The sequence below is a fragment of the Notolepis coatsorum genome (assembly GCF_963971535.1).
Source record: "Notolepis coatsorum genome assembly, chromosome: 3".
Classification (NCBI taxonomy): domain Eukaryota; kingdom Metazoa; phylum Chordata; class Actinopteri; order Aulopiformes; family Paralepididae; genus Notolepis; species Notolepis coatsorum.
Window position 1 is genome coordinate 203,278,420 of NC_140167.1, and position 16,572 is coordinate 203,294,991.

The 16,572-nt window shown below is 41.4% G+C and overlaps 1 protein-coding gene across 1 annotated transcript in view; it reads right to left on the minus strand.

Moving 5' to 3' along the window:
* Positions 1–16,572, minus strand: part of LOC311226137 (cytoskeleton-associated protein 5-like) — a gene marked incomplete at its 3' end in the record, with an annotated part of 83,354 nt that overhangs the window by 3,526 nt on the left and 63,256 nt on the right. Inside the window, exons 28-34 of the mRNA XM_084311511.1 lie at positions 13,252–13,455; positions 12,570–12,705; positions 9,928–10,126; positions 7,984–8,110; positions 7,713–7,889; positions 940–1,127; positions 584–659 (exon numbers count right to left, since the gene is read on the minus strand). Coding sequence (XP_084167637.1) covers positions 584–659; positions 940–1,127; positions 7,713–7,889; positions 7,984–8,110; positions 9,928–10,126; positions 12,570–12,705; positions 13,252–13,455 — 1,107 coding nt within the window. The remainder of the gene's footprint in view (positions 1–583; positions 660–939; positions 1,128–7,712; positions 7,890–7,983; positions 8,111–9,927; positions 10,127–12,569; positions 12,706–13,251; positions 13,456–16,572) is intronic.

The following is a 16,572-nucleotide window of genomic DNA, read 5'->3' on the forward strand; positions in this document are numbered from 1 at the left end:
GTGTTCGCAAACATTAACAACATCAACTACAAAAAGAAAAACCATGCTCATCTGTAGTCAAACAAAATCCTTGTTTCCATTCATACATTTTTTTTGTGATGGGGCTACCCATTTGTTTAGTCAACATTAGTTTGGCCTTTTAAAAATCAGAAAGGTCTTTATTGCCAAGTAGTTTACACATACAAGACATTTTATTTGGTCGTTTTTGGTGCGACATTAACTGACAGACAATAAAATAAAAAGGTGGAATAAAATATAATATTAACTAAATTAAGATGGAAGCAATAGAATATAATTGTGAAATAAATAGGCCAGGGCTGTACAACTAAAATAAAAAAAGGTGGAATAAAATGTGATAAAGTAAATTAAATAGAAGCACAATAGAATAGTATAATTATGGCTGGAACACAGGCACACAGACTGCTCCGAGCACAGCTTCATATGCCAGCATGTTAAGCCTCAAACTTTTCACACACTAGACGGTTAACCATCTGTAGTGTGGTAGTGAAAGGGTTAACCTTCTGTAGTGTGGCAGTGAAAGGGTTAAAAACATTCTCCTGGTTTCCCCAGAGGTGGGTTTTACCTTCATGACAAGGTCAGAGAACTTGGTGTCCCCGGAAGAGGACATGACGGACTCCTGAAGTAACAGCAGTAGGGCACTGAGAAGGAAAAGGAAAATGTATATTATAGCACTTTACAATTTTGTTCCTCACATTTGACCCATTCACTCACATCGACGGCAGAAGCAACCATGCAAGGTGCCACTGCCAATCTGCTCATCGGGTAGTTAGGGGTTAAGGGTCTTGCTAAAGGACACTTCCGACAGGCAATCGAACCGGGAACCTCCGGATTACCAGACGACTGCTCTACCTCCCGAGCCACAATGACTTTGTTTGAATGCTACATCAGAAACAGAGCGGTGGACTAGTTGGTTCACACCTGAGTAGGTTGGTCTGCTCCGCCTTCTGGAAGAGGCGTCCCAGCAGCTTGTTGACAGAGTGGATGACCTGCGGTCCGTCCTGCAGCGCCTCCACCCTGGGGTCCAGCAGCACCGTCAGCAAGCCCGCCACCAGGTCCTTCAGCACCGCACAAGAGGCCTGGAGCGCCAGCCGCTCGATCCCCAGCATCTAGGAAGAGAGAGAGCCGGTTAGCTACCAACCAGACCACAGCTTCATAATTTTATTCCATTTACGGCAGACCAGAGCCGGAGACATCCCAAACAGGTTACACACACGTACAACAAACAACGTTTTCATCACTGTAGGTATATATATATATATATATTAGGGATGTCAGATATTATCGGCCGATATCGGCATTAAAATGTGATATCGTAAAATATCTGTATCGTTTTTCTTTTCTTTTTTTTTTACATTTCTATAACCTTTATTTACCCAGGCAAGCAAGTAGGAACAAATTCTGATTTTATTTATTGTCAAAAGTATGCATAATGTTGTGTTAAGTTGGAAAATATCGGTATAGGTAAAAAAGCCAAAATCAAGAATCCCTAATATATATATATATATATTAGTGCCGTCAATCGATTAAAATGTTTAACTCGATTAATCGCATTAACAACTTTGGACGCAACAAGGCACTTCCTCAAACAATGAGCTTGGCAAACATCACAGTACTGCATAAAAGTGGTAAGGATCCACTAGACTGTTCATCATACAGACCTATAAGTCTTTTAGATCATGATTATAAGACTACCACCAAAGCATTAGCGAAAAGACTTGAAACCATCACGCCGAAATTGGTAAACCCAGATCAGGCTGGATTTGTTAAGGGAAGATATGCTACCGATAACATCAGAAGGTTATTAAATATAACCAATCATTTGAATCTAAAACAGAGGTCCTCTCTACTCCTATCTCTGGATGCAGAGAAGGCTTTTGACAGAGTCGAGTGGAACTTTCTTTTTAACGTGTTGCAAAAACTTAATATAGGGTCAAATTTTATCCAGTGGATTAAAGCAATTTATCAAACTCCAAAAGCAGCAGTTATTACTAATGGCAATACATCTGATCCGTTTCTCTTAATGAGGGGAACAAGACAGGGGTGCCCAATGTCAAGCTCATTATTCGCAATAATAGAAATTTTGGCTGCATCTGTACGAGACAACATTAACATAAAAGGAGTGTATATCGATAAGGTTGAACACAAAATATCTTTATATGCTGACGACATTGTTCTATACATTGAGCAACCAGAAAACTCCTTATTACATCTGTTGTGAAGGGCCAGATTAAAACTGAGAATCTACCTTTATTGTTTGATATACTTTGTATATTATTTATATATACACGGAATATCCCTTTACCTGCATTCAAACCAGAGTAATATTCGCTCTCCTTATTGGACAGCGCCCTAGGCGCCACCTCGCAAGCCCCCAACGTCAGGTTCAAAGACAAGTTCAGGCATGTCAGAACATGCCCGGAGACAGCGTATTGATCCCAGACAAGGACTGCGGTTTGGGACTAGATAATCACTTAAGTATATATACAGCGCAAGGTGCGCACAGCAGTACCTTACCCCACCTTACCCCGATCACCTGCTTGTCCATCAAAACAAGCCAACGTAGTTCATCGTGGTGAAGTGAGCAACCGTGCGTTGAGAACATGTGCGAATAGAATAGTAAAGTGTCAGAGTTTAATGCAGTAACGTCAAGTTCGACCTAATCTAATGTGAAGTAAATAGTCGTTCATTTATTGTATATCGTGCGGCCACAGTTCGTTCGTGTGTAGCATTACCCAGCGGTTCGTCGTGTTTTAGCTAGTGTACCTTAGCCAGGGTGTGTGGCCTAAATACGTCGCCCACACCCGAGGAGGCTGGCTAGCTGTCATCAGTGCTATCGAGCATTTGGATTACAATTATTGCTTTGCTGCTGATCGTTGGATTTACAAGGACCGACTTCTGTACGTGGAGTCCCTTTATTCCTCATTGAATCAGACTGAGTATCCGAACATTCCTCTACCCTCTAGGCCTTACAACCCCGGAGGGAACCCAGTGTCTCCAGGCGGTACCAGCGTTGCCTTCTACAGTTGCTATTATACGACCGGTGGCATCAACTTAGACCCATCGTAGGATTCCTGCTATTCTTAGTGACTCATGCTATTGACTGACTTTACGCATATTCTTCGCCATACAAGCGCGACCCTAATTCTCATTCTGTAACCTAATGTTGCATAATAATAAAATACCCTCAAATACTATTTCTTTGTCAATGCCGTGTTCTTGTGAGTGTTCACCATCTATATTCGATGTACTGTCTGGCCAGTAATTAAAGTACATAACTAGCAGTGGTTTAATCTATCACAATCTTTAATACAGTCAGGGTTTTGTAACCCCTCAGTTACAACATCTGTATAACACAATCGAACAATTTGGAAAGTACTCAGGATACAAGATAAATTATAATAAATCTAATGCATGTCTCCTACATATGAAACCAACAAAAGAAATGCAGAAATCCTACCCATTTCGATGGTCACCAGGAGGCTTCAAATACTTGGGAGTACACCGCAATTAAATGATTTTTTTGAAAAAAAATTACACTCCTCTTACAATTGAAATTAACACAGATCTAGGTAGATGGGACAAACTACCCCCATCCCTTCTAGGAAGGATAAACGTCATCAGGATGAATATCCTTCCGAGATTGAACTTTCTCTTTCAAAATGTACCCTGCTACCTATCTATAACATATTTTAACATATTGAATAAACGTATCTCAAAATTTATTTGGTCCAATAAAAAACCAAGGATTAAATTACTGACTCTTATGAAACCTGAGTCCATGGGTGGTCTAGGTCTTCCCAATCTCCAACACTACTACTGGTCAGCCCAACTTCGAACTATAGTATCATGGTCATTGGGAGGACCAGACTCACACTGGATACAGATAGAAGCGGGACAGGTTGATCCTTTACCTCTAAACTGTTTTTTATAAAGAATTTTGACAAAATAGAAAATATAAAGCAATATTTCACGGTTGTGAATACCCTATCTGCATGGAAAGATTGCTCGAAAAAGTTTGGCATAACTAAATGCATCTCTGTTTATTCACCTATTCATCAAAACCCTGACCTAAAAAAATATTTTCATTCAACTGATATAAACAAGTGGAGACACTTGGGGGTAACTCAACTTAAAGACCTTTTTCATAAAAACTGGAAATTAAAAGCATTTCAGGAGCTAAGAGAAGAATACAACATTCCTAACTCAGACTTCTTAAAATATATGCAAATTCAAAGCACTTTAAGTTCACTTACTAAAGAAAACAAGTTAAGCTTTGAAATGACAGAATTGGAAGAAAAACTAACTACCTCATCCACAATTAAAGGTAAAATCAGTGAACTATATGAAATTCTAAATAATGAATGCCAAACAGTCTTCCCAGCTCTATTAAGATGCTGGGAGACGGACCTGGCAACGAAATTTGAAGAAAACAATTGGCAAGATATCTGTGATCGAACTTTCTTTCCCTTTACAAGCAATAAGATCAAATAAAGTAATTTCAAATTTATTCATAAATTCTACCTTACTCCTGTAAAAATGCACAAAATCTCGAAAGAAAACTCACCAAATTGCCCAAGATGTAAAATTAAAGAAGGAACATTTCTGCATATGTTCTGGCAATGTAGCAAATTGAAGCATTTCTGGAACAAGATCCACTTATTTACTAAATCTGTCATGGAGTTGGAATTTGAGTTATCACCATGTGTCTATCTATTAAATAATATAACAAACTGCCACTTAGACCAAAAGAAATGCAGACCGTTGGTATACATAACATATTTTGCAAAGAAATGTATACTTCTTCTATGGAAAAATGAAATCGCACCAACATTCAATATGTTCATAGAACAAATATCTCAGTTTCTTCCCTTAGAAAAGATAACGCTTGAAAAGCACAACCAGGGTCACTTATTTCAAGAACTTTGGAATCCACTCTATACTCAACTGGAAACTCTAATGTAGTCCTATAAATGTGTCATATCTAAATAACAGACTTGGAGTTTTAGCAGATTAGATTAGCTGATCTGTTGAGGCTCTTTGTCTGTGTATAAGTGCCTGGTTGCCTGCGCATGGCTGTCAAACCCTGCCCCCACGGGGTCGGGTCTGGGAAAGGGAGCTGAACACGCAGCGGCCCGGACCCTTCTCTGTCGGAGTAGCCATCGATAAGCGGGTGTGAGCAACTGGGTGCTATAAAATGTCACTGTTTACAATACCGACATTTGCACTTTTATTCCTTATTTACTTATGATTTACCTACCGTCCCTTTATTTTTATTATTATTATTTTCTTTTTTTTGTTGTCTAATTGTTTATTTGTGTGTATGTGGGCAAGTGTATGTGTGTATGTATGCCTGTATACGCGTGTGTGCGCATGTACGTGTGTGTATGTCCCAGTGTGTGTGAGTGAGAGATGGGAGAATGGATTGAGTGGGGAGCACAAGGAAAATTGTTAAAAATTGTTCATGAGTGACACTGAACATTCTGTAGATCTGTCGATTGAATGTGAAACCTCATGAAAAATAAAAAGATTTAAAACGATTAATCGCATTTTCTTTCTACCTTAAACGGATCTTTTTCAAGTTCCAAGTTTTAATACTCTTAACATGAGTCAACAAATGCTTGCTTTAAGCAGCCATTTAACACAAAAGGATGACCCTCATGCATTGCAAATTTGCATCAAATTCAAAACAGAGTGATGCACAAAATAATAATTTAAAACAATGAATAAAGTGTGCATGAAATAAGGATAAGGGAAAGAAAACGTTCACCCACACAAGGGCTGAGTAATCACACACCCCCCCCTCACACTCTCCCAGCTCTCTTTCCCCTTCCTCATCTCTCACCCCCCCCTCTCTCACACACACACACTTCAGAAACAAACATAGCATCAATGAGAGCATCAATAATACACCCGAGTGAAGTCTAGTATTTAAAAAAAAAAAAAAAAACGTAAAAGGTAATTGTGAGTTAAAAAAAATAGTGGCGTTAATAGAATCGGGCGACTTTGACGGTGATCTTGAGGAGCATTGCAGACGAGTCAATTTAAACTCTCCTCTATATTCACTACCAGACTATATAATGTACTACAGTATGTCTGTAGTGTGGTAGTGAAAGGGTTAATGTCACAACCTGCACTAAGAGCAAAGGGCTCTTTCAGCAGCAATGGTACTCGACATGCTATTCACTACTCTGTTAGGACAGGGGTTCCCAAACTTCTCAGGCCGCGACCCAAAAATAACGGGGTCAGAGAGCCGCGACCCCCACTATTATAGGAGGTAAAAAAAAAATTATAAATGGAAATGTATGGTTGAAACAGGCACACGTTCAAACGCACACACTAATAAGCATTGGAGGCTTTTAACCAGGGCCAAACTGGGGAAATCATTCAGGCCAGGAAATATAGTGCAAAATATAGCCCCATTCAGGCCACTTTTTAAGCAGGGGGTCTGGGGGCTAGCATATGTATGATTAGCAACAACACTGATTTTGATGGATTTTCAGTTTTTTGTAATGTCAGATTGAAAATAATACAATCTTTTATTAAACTTCAGCCCTGATCATAACACTACATATTAATTTTATAATTCTAACCCTTTAAATGCCAGTGTGTGTGATGGCATATACAGTATTTGCAATATATCAAATGCAAAGTAGATTTGTCTGGGGGGGATTATTACAGGCTAGCATGTGCCAATGATTAGCAACAACAGTTTTTTTGTAAGGGTCCCGCCTCCACCAATCACATGCGGCTCCTTTTGTGTGTGTGAGAGCAAGAGAGAGACCCAATCCATTATTATTATTATAATTATAGAGAGATAGTTCTCCAACTTGACCTCCTGGTTGTTCCCCACCTAGGTTATCTAACTATTGCGCTGCTGCAACTAGAAACACTGTCCTGGCCTGCTTCTAAGTTCAGTGGCCTGACTGCAAAAATAAATAAATAAAATTGTTTCCCTTTTAAATATTTTTTTTGTATGAGTCTATTCAATCAGTTTAAACCAATGGGGGTTTTCTTCACAGTTGCAGTTAAAGATTAGGCTACACTAATATTATAGTATAAGATGTCACCATCACTTTCATACCAACCTTATTGGATTATTTATGAATATAACTCATTTAATCAGATTAATCACTTTAAATATATATATATATTTTTGTTATAGAGTAAATTATTATTTTTTAAAGCTTCAATAGAAGCTTTGAATGTTAAAAAATGACATTCGGTTAGTGGCGAGTGCCTTGCCCACTGCGCCAATCAGCCGCCCCACGCTCACCTAGGATTTGACTTGATTAAACAAAGCAGTCGGGGCAATGGCAAGCCGAAAACGGTTGCAAGTGTTACACTTTACAAAGCTAGATGCAGACAACGCTCGCTGCAATATTATATACAGTATATATATTAACAAATTCTAAATAAATAATAAATTATTTGAAGTTTTGAATTCTCTTTTACAACTGAGGTAGGTAGATTACATTTTTAGAGACTAAAGTACCGAAAAAAGGAACAGTTGGGTACCGGTTCAAATGTGAAGGTACCCAACCCGTGACAACATGAGGGGGGGGTAAATAAATAATTCAGTGCCAATCTACGCCTACAACAAGAGGGCACCGAGTTGCACCCATTTCACAGAGGAATATTTGAGCAGAGCAGCCACCAGTTTCAGGCCTCTTCTTTGTCCACAGTATACTCACAGTCAGCATGGTGCCCATGATGCAGGTGTAGAGCTTGGGGAGGTCTTGCTTGGGCTGGTGGCCCGTGAGTCTGTTCTGCACGAGGCCCAACTGGAGGCAGGCGGCGGCGAGGAACTGGTCGACGTGACCCACCATCACGTCACACGACGGGCCGTCCCGGATCATCATTTTGTCAATCTACACACAATGAGGGGGACATGTGAGATGGCTCACACACTACTGTGTCGTGTGTGTAGAGGACATGGCATGCCGGTGTGTGTTGGATGTATACCTGTGTCAGGGCCTGTATGCTGCTGTCGATGTCTCCAGAGGCAAACTGAGTTATAGCCAGGTGGAGAGTGGCGGCTACGCTTGCGTGGAGATCTTTAGGGGGAAGTGGTTGGGCTCTGGTAATGAAACTGAGACAGGAAAAAGGATTAGCGTCTCAACTTAGAATCTCAAACTTAGAGATTCATCAGACCAGCAGTATTGTCATCTACACCCAAATTTTGATCGCCATGCCTCTTTTGGGGGAAAACATCTCGGGGAATAAATAGTGGTGTTTATTCATAAACTATAACTTTAGGACAAAACTTAATCATATTGAAGACCATCAAGGCAGATAGTCATTACATCTTAGTTGTAAGTCACTGAGATTCATAAGCGTAATATTAAAGGTAATTATAAATGGCCTTTTCCAGTGTTTAGCATTGTATCCTAGCAATTGGGGATTATATCAATGTGGTCTGTGTCGTTAATTATCATACAGTCTAGTCTCGAGTTCACGAGATCTTCCCTCACTCAACTAAGCTGTTCTGATTTGACGGTATTGCTGACGTGAATAAGGTACTGATTTGCAGTAACGCCCCCTCTATGGTTGTAGCGCATAGTGTAACCCGACACTTCCTCAAACGGGTTTTGACAGAGAGGCCGAGAACGGGCGAGCGAGAGAGAGAGGGACCGGCGGGACCGTGCATAAGTGTGTAAATGTGTGTGCACCATCTCTCTCCCTCGTCGGAGCATTTACACACAAACTTGACTGCGTGTGTGTCGGGACGCATCTCTCTCGTATGTATCACGCTGTGTGGGTGACTGTCACCGAAAGCGCTTATGGGCGGAGCCCATCCAATAACAGCCTGAAATCCTGAGGTTGAAAAATTATGCTTTTGAGTACTTCATTAGAAAATGAAAAAAGAAAAAAAAAACATACTTCCATAGACTCACAGGAATTGTGTAAAGTTGCCCAAATAGTGCAGGGAATAGCAATGCATGTCCCCTTTAAGTCACTGAGATTCATAAGCGTAATATTAAAAGTCCAGGTAAGGAAATTAGGAAACATCCTACACCCGACTGATGTTATCAGGCCCATTTCCCCAGTGGTGTGATGCCCAGTGGAGGCCAGTGTTGGAAAGAAATTGCTTGACTTAAGATGATCCAGCGGAACGCTTACATTTTTGGAAACGTTTCATTAGTGCAAGTGTTTATACAGGAAAAATATAGCGGTCAATAGGAACCATGTAAGTTTTCCTCAAAAGTAGGCAGGGTTGCGCAAAAGAAAATCCCAGGTGTGCCGGTCTGATGAATGCGGTTATCAGACGTAATTTTAACATGGTGGCATGCACACACTATAAATAATGTTTTTTATCTTTAGATGACAATTGAAGCTAGATTTTCATCAATACCAGTGTGGCAGCCTAATATTATAACCATTTCCAAGCATACATTGTGCTCAAACACCAGCTGCTTCCAGGGTCATGCGCTTCTCCGTTAGATAAACAACATAATCTACATATCATATGTATGGTTTTTTTCCAAGATGGGCAGTTTTGGGCACTGGAACACATCAAGCTCATAATTCAAATTACATTTTCCAATTGGGAACTTCCGACCTCAATACTTTGAATGGACTGTCAGACGAGTCATCAGCTGGATCTCAGTCCCTGGACCTAAGACACTAGAAACATCATATCCAACTGCTTAGGAGACCCTATGGTCTGGGAATGCAACGCTACCTGGAGGGCAGCTGAACAGAACAGCGTCAACTACTCAAGAGATGGGGAGAGTGAGCAAAGGAGCAACCACCATTATATCTCTAATGAAGACGAAATAGGTGGCGCCGAATTTGCCTCCAATGGCGCACTAGTTGCAAGACCGCATCTGGTCTGTCGTGTAGATGGGGAACTACTCTTCCTAGATTACTCTGTTGAGGCTCAGAATGTGTGCGCGTGTGTCTTACTCGGGCCAAGGAAAAGGCTCCACGTCGTCAATTTGCACCAAGTCCGGTAGCTTGCAGACGGAAGGAACGCAAAGGTCGCCGAGCAGGTCTTGATCAAGGGAGAATTCGGCTGGGGTGTTGGCAGGCGGGGCCTCGCGCTGGGCCACCAGAGCATGTGGTGCAAACTGCTCAATGAGACAGCCTATCTCCTCCAGGCACTCTGTACAGAGAGAGGGAGAGAGAACATGCAGTACAAAACATTAAAAACACATAATTTGGTACGCAGCATTTCCAATATTAGACAGCGGTTCGGGAAGTAGAGCAGTCGTCTGGCAATCCAGAGGTTGCCGGTTCGATTCCCGCTACTCCCGGGCAGCTTGTCGAATTGTCATTGAGCAAGACACTGAGGGGGCTTTCTCACTAGGCATCCGGGGACGAATCGGAGCACGATCGCCCCAAAAGTAGTGTAATGAGAACGCTACGTTCCGTCCCCGGGGACGGGTAATCGGGACCACTTGAAAAGGTGGTTTGGGGAGCGAATCAGCGTCCCCGGGCACAGAACGATTGCAAATGTGAGCACAACTGCACCAAAACACGGAAGAGGCTTGCTGTAATAAGTGCTTCTGTCCGAGTTGAGTTCTAACCTGCTTGCCCAGAATAGAGTTGTATTCATACTACAATTTAAAATTATTATTTAGGTCCGTTTGGGATAAGTCTATAAAGCTGATCCAACGAGGGAAGCTGCAATTATGTCTTTTCAGATGCTAAGATTGTGATAAGATATGTGCCCTCTCATACCACCTTAACGCGCCGTGTCCACTCGCTAAACTCACTTCTCACGCTTCTCTCTTCCTCCAAACGTAACAAACGCGCAGCTCTGTCTATGGGCATGCGTGCGTTAAGGCTGTTCCCAAAACCCGTTTTTGGGATTCGAACTTCCGTCAGGGTTTTTCCGAACAGATGTTCGAACCTTCGTTTTTAATTTAATTTTTATTTTTTTTTATAAATATCCTCAAACTAAATCCTCAATTTGAATAAAGTGATTAAATTAGTCTCTAATGAATATAACTCAGTTTTTAATACTATAATATTAGTGTAACCTAATCTTTATCCATTCTACAACTGAAGAAAACCCCCATTGGTTAAAAAAAAATAAAGAATTTGAATGTTTATTTAGAATTCGAATGCCAACGTAACGAACGAAGGTCCGAATGTTTGGGCTCAGCCCTAGCGTGCATGCATGTGCGTGTACATGACGCAAGTTGGGCGAGTGTGTGCGTGTCTCCGAGAGCCGAGGGAGAGATGAGAGATGAGAGAGAGAGAAGTGCTGCCGGTAAAGCATGTCTCATTCCATCTCATTTGATCCCGAAATGCTTTCGCAGAGAGCGAAGAGCAAAGAAGGAGCGCCAGCTATAGCAAACCAACTAGGCGCATACCGCCACCTGCTGTATCGGGGTGTTGCTCCCTCAAGTGTGCTCGGGGACGAAACCAGATTGGTAGTGAGGAAGCTGGCCAGCGGGGGAGTGGGGACTATCGTTCTCGAGGACGGAACGGAGGCAACTGTTCCTAATGAGAAAACGCCCTTAACCCCCAATTGCTCCCGATGACCAGGTTGGCACCGTGCATGGTTGCCTCCGCCATCGGCGTGTGAGTGAAGGGTAAAAATGTGATAAAATTTGCGAACGCTTAAACTATATCTTAAATTATGGCTATGGGTCTAATGCACCCGTCGCTTATCAATGACTTGCTTGCAGTCAACATGTATAAAACGGATTGTTTTTTCATGGTACATTTCAGTTTTGAATAAGAGTATAGTTTGAGATTTCTAGTAATTCCAGAGAAATCAGTGATAATAGCTCTTTAGTGGAATACACAAAACACGTAGTCATTTTTCAGCTGATTTATGAATAGTTTTCAAATAAACGCTAGATTATCGATAGTATATGTGTCTTTATGCACGCTAGAGAAGCAGGCTGAAAAATCGATTATCCGTGCCTTGCTCGGCACACTCCGATTGTGGAGGAAAAAAAATCTGATTAACCCAATACTGGTCAAATAGAGTCCTTACCTCACATCACATGTTCTGCAAAAAGATTAATCCAATTACTGATCGCCATTCCAAATATTGATCACGTTTATTGATCCAACGTTATAGTCCAAAACACATAATCGACCCTTCTCCCAGCCTCGCCAGTGAATGTGATAACACGATACTGCTTGCCCGAGAAGGGAAACCCCGGACCGGAGTTTTTTTCTGATGCAGTCCAATCCAATGATGTGCAATACCATCCGGGAGACGATAGGCGGCGGTATTTGCCCTTTGCGAGCTCAGACCCATTCCCAATGATAACGTCAGGCTGGATATCGCTAATAAAAGAAATAACGATTAAAACCAGAGTTTTCTTGGCACACAACGCATGGCGAGTTAACCCGACTAATCTCGTGGTTGGCCCTGAATTAGTTAAAGGGGCAAATAGAGTTCAGTCCATTATTTCTTGGGTCAGGCAATACAGGGTTAAGTTCACAATCCCATGGCCGTTTCTATACTGTAGTTGAGGAGATTACTTTTACAGAGTGAAATTGTAAAAATTAAACCAATCCAGTTTGCGAGGACCGCTTGGAACCCCTTGAGGACTTGTGGGGGTCCCCGAATCTCCACTCACCAGCTCTCTGTTTGGAGTTCTTGGACTTGGTGCCCTCCATGAGCAAGGGGAAGATCTTGCTGGCAGGGTAGACCTTACACAGCATGCCCATGATGCCCCGCACATCCTTCCTGACCACGTCCTTCGACTCGCCCATCTGCAGGGGAGGGAGAGAGTGCCAACAGAACCAACAAACAAGCGGCCGAGTCAATGGAGATGAGCCACTGCCACCAGCAACTCGACTGATAGTCATTTAAAATAAAGTTCAGTCTGTTCATCTCACTTCAATCATTTTTATTGCAGAACATGGTATTTTCTCAAGCAGACAGATGTCAACACTGTAATCTGTGTTGCATGTACCTGACAAACTGAACTGTTTGTATTACAGTCATATTCCAACTTAACTGAATGCACATGTGTGGACTACTGTACTATTACAGGTATTGAAATAAACAATGCAACTTCCTTATACAATTCTATTTAATTTTTAATAAATAATTAAATATAGATACTTGCCGTCCCTGTATCGATACAGTATCGCCACGCAAAGTATCGCGATACTACTACGTATCGATATTTTCCCCCACCACTAACTGATAAGTCATTTAAAATCACAATATCATGAGATTTTCATTATCGTGATCGCAAAAACGTACAATAGCAGCGTATGGGCTGGTATTGACGGTCCACCCACTATACAGACCTTGAGGACCAGGTAAGGGATGAAGGCGTTGGCTTCCGAGTCACTCAGGTGGTAGTCCTGTCTGCTGAGAGAGACGAAGAGCAGCTTCAGAAGCTCCAGGGCCTTCATCAGCACGCTGGTGTTGGTGTCAAAGAAGCGCAGGGTGAACCACTTGAGGACCAAGTCCAAGCAGGACAAGATGGCCTCGTTCTCCGCATCCAGATGCTGGTGCAGGTTCAAAAGAGGGAAGAGGAGTCAGTCGCACTAATATATACAAGATCACTCAGAAAAACATTCTGCCCTTTCATATGTTGAAAGATTGGACACATTCCCATTATAGAGCTCTGAACACATCTCATCTCAATACTAAATACTTAAAAAAATATTAAGAACGGGAGTGGTTCTTGTATAGTAAATAGATGGATACAGCAAGATAGCATAAGGACATATGTACACTACAATACTATAAGGACATATTGTATAGCATAGTATTGTATAGTAGTGTACATAAGACCCAGTGCCTCATCCGTAGCCAACACTGTATTGCACTATCGCAGGACCTTAGCATGTCTTTTACCATGCATTTAAAAAAAATGCTTAAATGTACATTATACCCGTTATGTGTTATTCTTATTACTTGTATTATTGCACAATCGCTGCGGGCATGACCACCCGCATGCCTTGTATGCCGTGACAAATTAAACTCTTGACTTGATCAGAAATCCTAAATAAAGTGCCGTACTAATCGACCACAGGAGAAAAGGTAAATTACATAAGTTATATTATAATATATTACGTATTGTATTTTATTGTATTGTACGTATTTTGTCTTCCGACGAAACCTTGCATGATTAATCTCACCATGGGAGCATAATATACAGTGTGTGGATATCCTTCTTTCCCGACCCATGTATTCATTCCATTCTAAACATAACGTTAGTTTACAAAACATGACCCGTCTATATAACGTTGAGGAACAAATTATAAGTGTGTGGGTGTGTGTTTTGGTGAACATTGGACTGCAAACAGAAAATGCATCACAGTTAGACAGTAGCTACTGTTAGCTGCCCTTCCGGATTAGCTTTGAGCTAACTATCTTTCCCGACCCATGTATTCATTCCATTCTAAACATAACGTTAGTTTACAAAACATGACCCGTCTATAACGTTGAGGAACAAATTATATAGACGGGTAATGTTTTGAACAACTAACGTTACGTTTAGAATGGAATGCTAACTGTGATGCATTTTCTGTTTGCAGTCCAATGTTCACCAAAACACACCCACACACTTATAATTTGTTCCTCAACGTTATATAGACAGGTCATGTTTTGTAAACTAACGTTATGTTTAGAATGGAATGAATACATGGGTCGGGAAAGATAGTTAGCTCAAAGCTAATCCGACCTGTTTAACCACTAGCTTCTGTTAGCTAATGAAGGCTAATGCTGGCTGAGCAAGGAAATTAACAGTAAACGTTTTTACATGAAATACAGCCCAAAAACCCTGCTGACAAACGTTTGCTTGTAATAATACAAACGTTTCATTGCCTCTCTGTGACGACAAAGTTGTTTAAATAAGGGGAGAAAAGTAGCTAAAACCAATGTATTTGGATGGGACAGGAAGTACCATTGGCAACCGGAAGTCAGCCGGAAGTGCCTACTTTCAGGTTGTGCAAGTGGAGAGTTGCATTATGTTGGCGGAACGATAAGACATCAATACTTGGAATGGCGATCAGATAATTGGAATATTCTTTTCGGGGTACATCCTAGTCAAGGTAAGGGCTATATGGTATCAATCTTGCGCTGATCCAATAATGTTTTCATTGCGATCCGAGCATATGTCTGTAACGCTACTCTTAACGTATTCCGTTGGTGACGATCAAAGCTTCGAAACCCCCGCCCCCCCCCCCCCCCCCCCCCCTACATTCATGATGGAACATATAACTGATCATATGCATTTGATTTTTTTTAAGTAGCGTGTGTAGGGACAAAGCGCCAATGCATTTACTATAATACACGTTGCGACTTATAACCAGCCTCTCAGGAATTGGCCCGGATCATTCTGAAATAACTCTTATTCACCACGGTATAAAACGGGAACGTATGGATGGAAAATTATTATTTTTTTAATCTTGACCGGAAGAAACCCAGTGTCAAATGACTATAGTATTGAATGCATGGCTATAATATAGAATTAGCTCTACAAACAAGGTGACCGATTACACTGGTTTAATGGGTGACATGAGCCTATACACTTCCCGGAAGGGGCGTGGCACCCAATGTGTTAATGTGATGATCTGCACAAACAAAAATACTGTCGGTTTGGTTTTTTACAAACGTTATTAACCTCTTTCACCCGTGCGGTCAGACCTGTCGCAAAAATAAAAAGCAGACTGTATTTACAGTAGATTTCATTCTGTTCTTCATGTACGCCTGGTGATACTAAATCCAAATTGAACTCGGCCATTGGAAAAGAGTAGATTTGGTCTGATCCATAGATGTGCACTTTGGCTATATAATAAGGTAATTTATAGGCCTCATATGCTATAATAATATTTCAAATTGCATGGCTCCAGAATGATGGCAGAAGTCAGTACTGCATCTACAAAACCTTCCGTTTGATCTCAAGAAGATGCTGAACGAGCTCAGTGGCAGTTCTTCATGTCTGGTCACTGTCAAAGATGCAAAGAAAAATCATATTCTCCTTTGTTTCATCACAATTTAAGCAAGCCTAGTAATAGACACAATACATTTCACTGAGGTCCATAGATACCGCAATCTACCATTTACATGTATTTTAGGCGGATTTTCAGAGAATAGGGCTCCGGGCTTAACACATTTGGTGCCAGAAACGCTTTCCAGCGTTATTGCCCACCATGCGTTGTCTGCCAAGATCGCTGTACAGCGTTTTGAGATTAATATTTCATTTTTTTGCCATGGCATTCATAATTCATCCAGCCAACTTCCGGACTCCAGTGGGACCCTAGATGTGACTGCAACGGCTCAATACCGCCGCCCTGGTGGATGGTTGGGAGAGTTCCTCACAAAAACCGGAAGTGCCATCGGTGCATCAAAGAAATTCCTCCGGCAGTCTCGCTACGGGACTCCCGACTAGGGTTGGGCACCGAAAAATGGTTCTAATGGAACCGCTTCCGGAACCGGAAGTGACATATTTGCATTTCGATTTTAAATTTTTTATTTTTTTTTGCATCAAGTCAACAGAAAATTTATGAAAACTCGAAATAAGCTGTGACCCGTTTTGACCTGCACCTCAAAGAATCGGAATAGAGAATCGTTTAGAACAGGAATCGATATGGAGAATCGGAATCGTTCAAATCCAA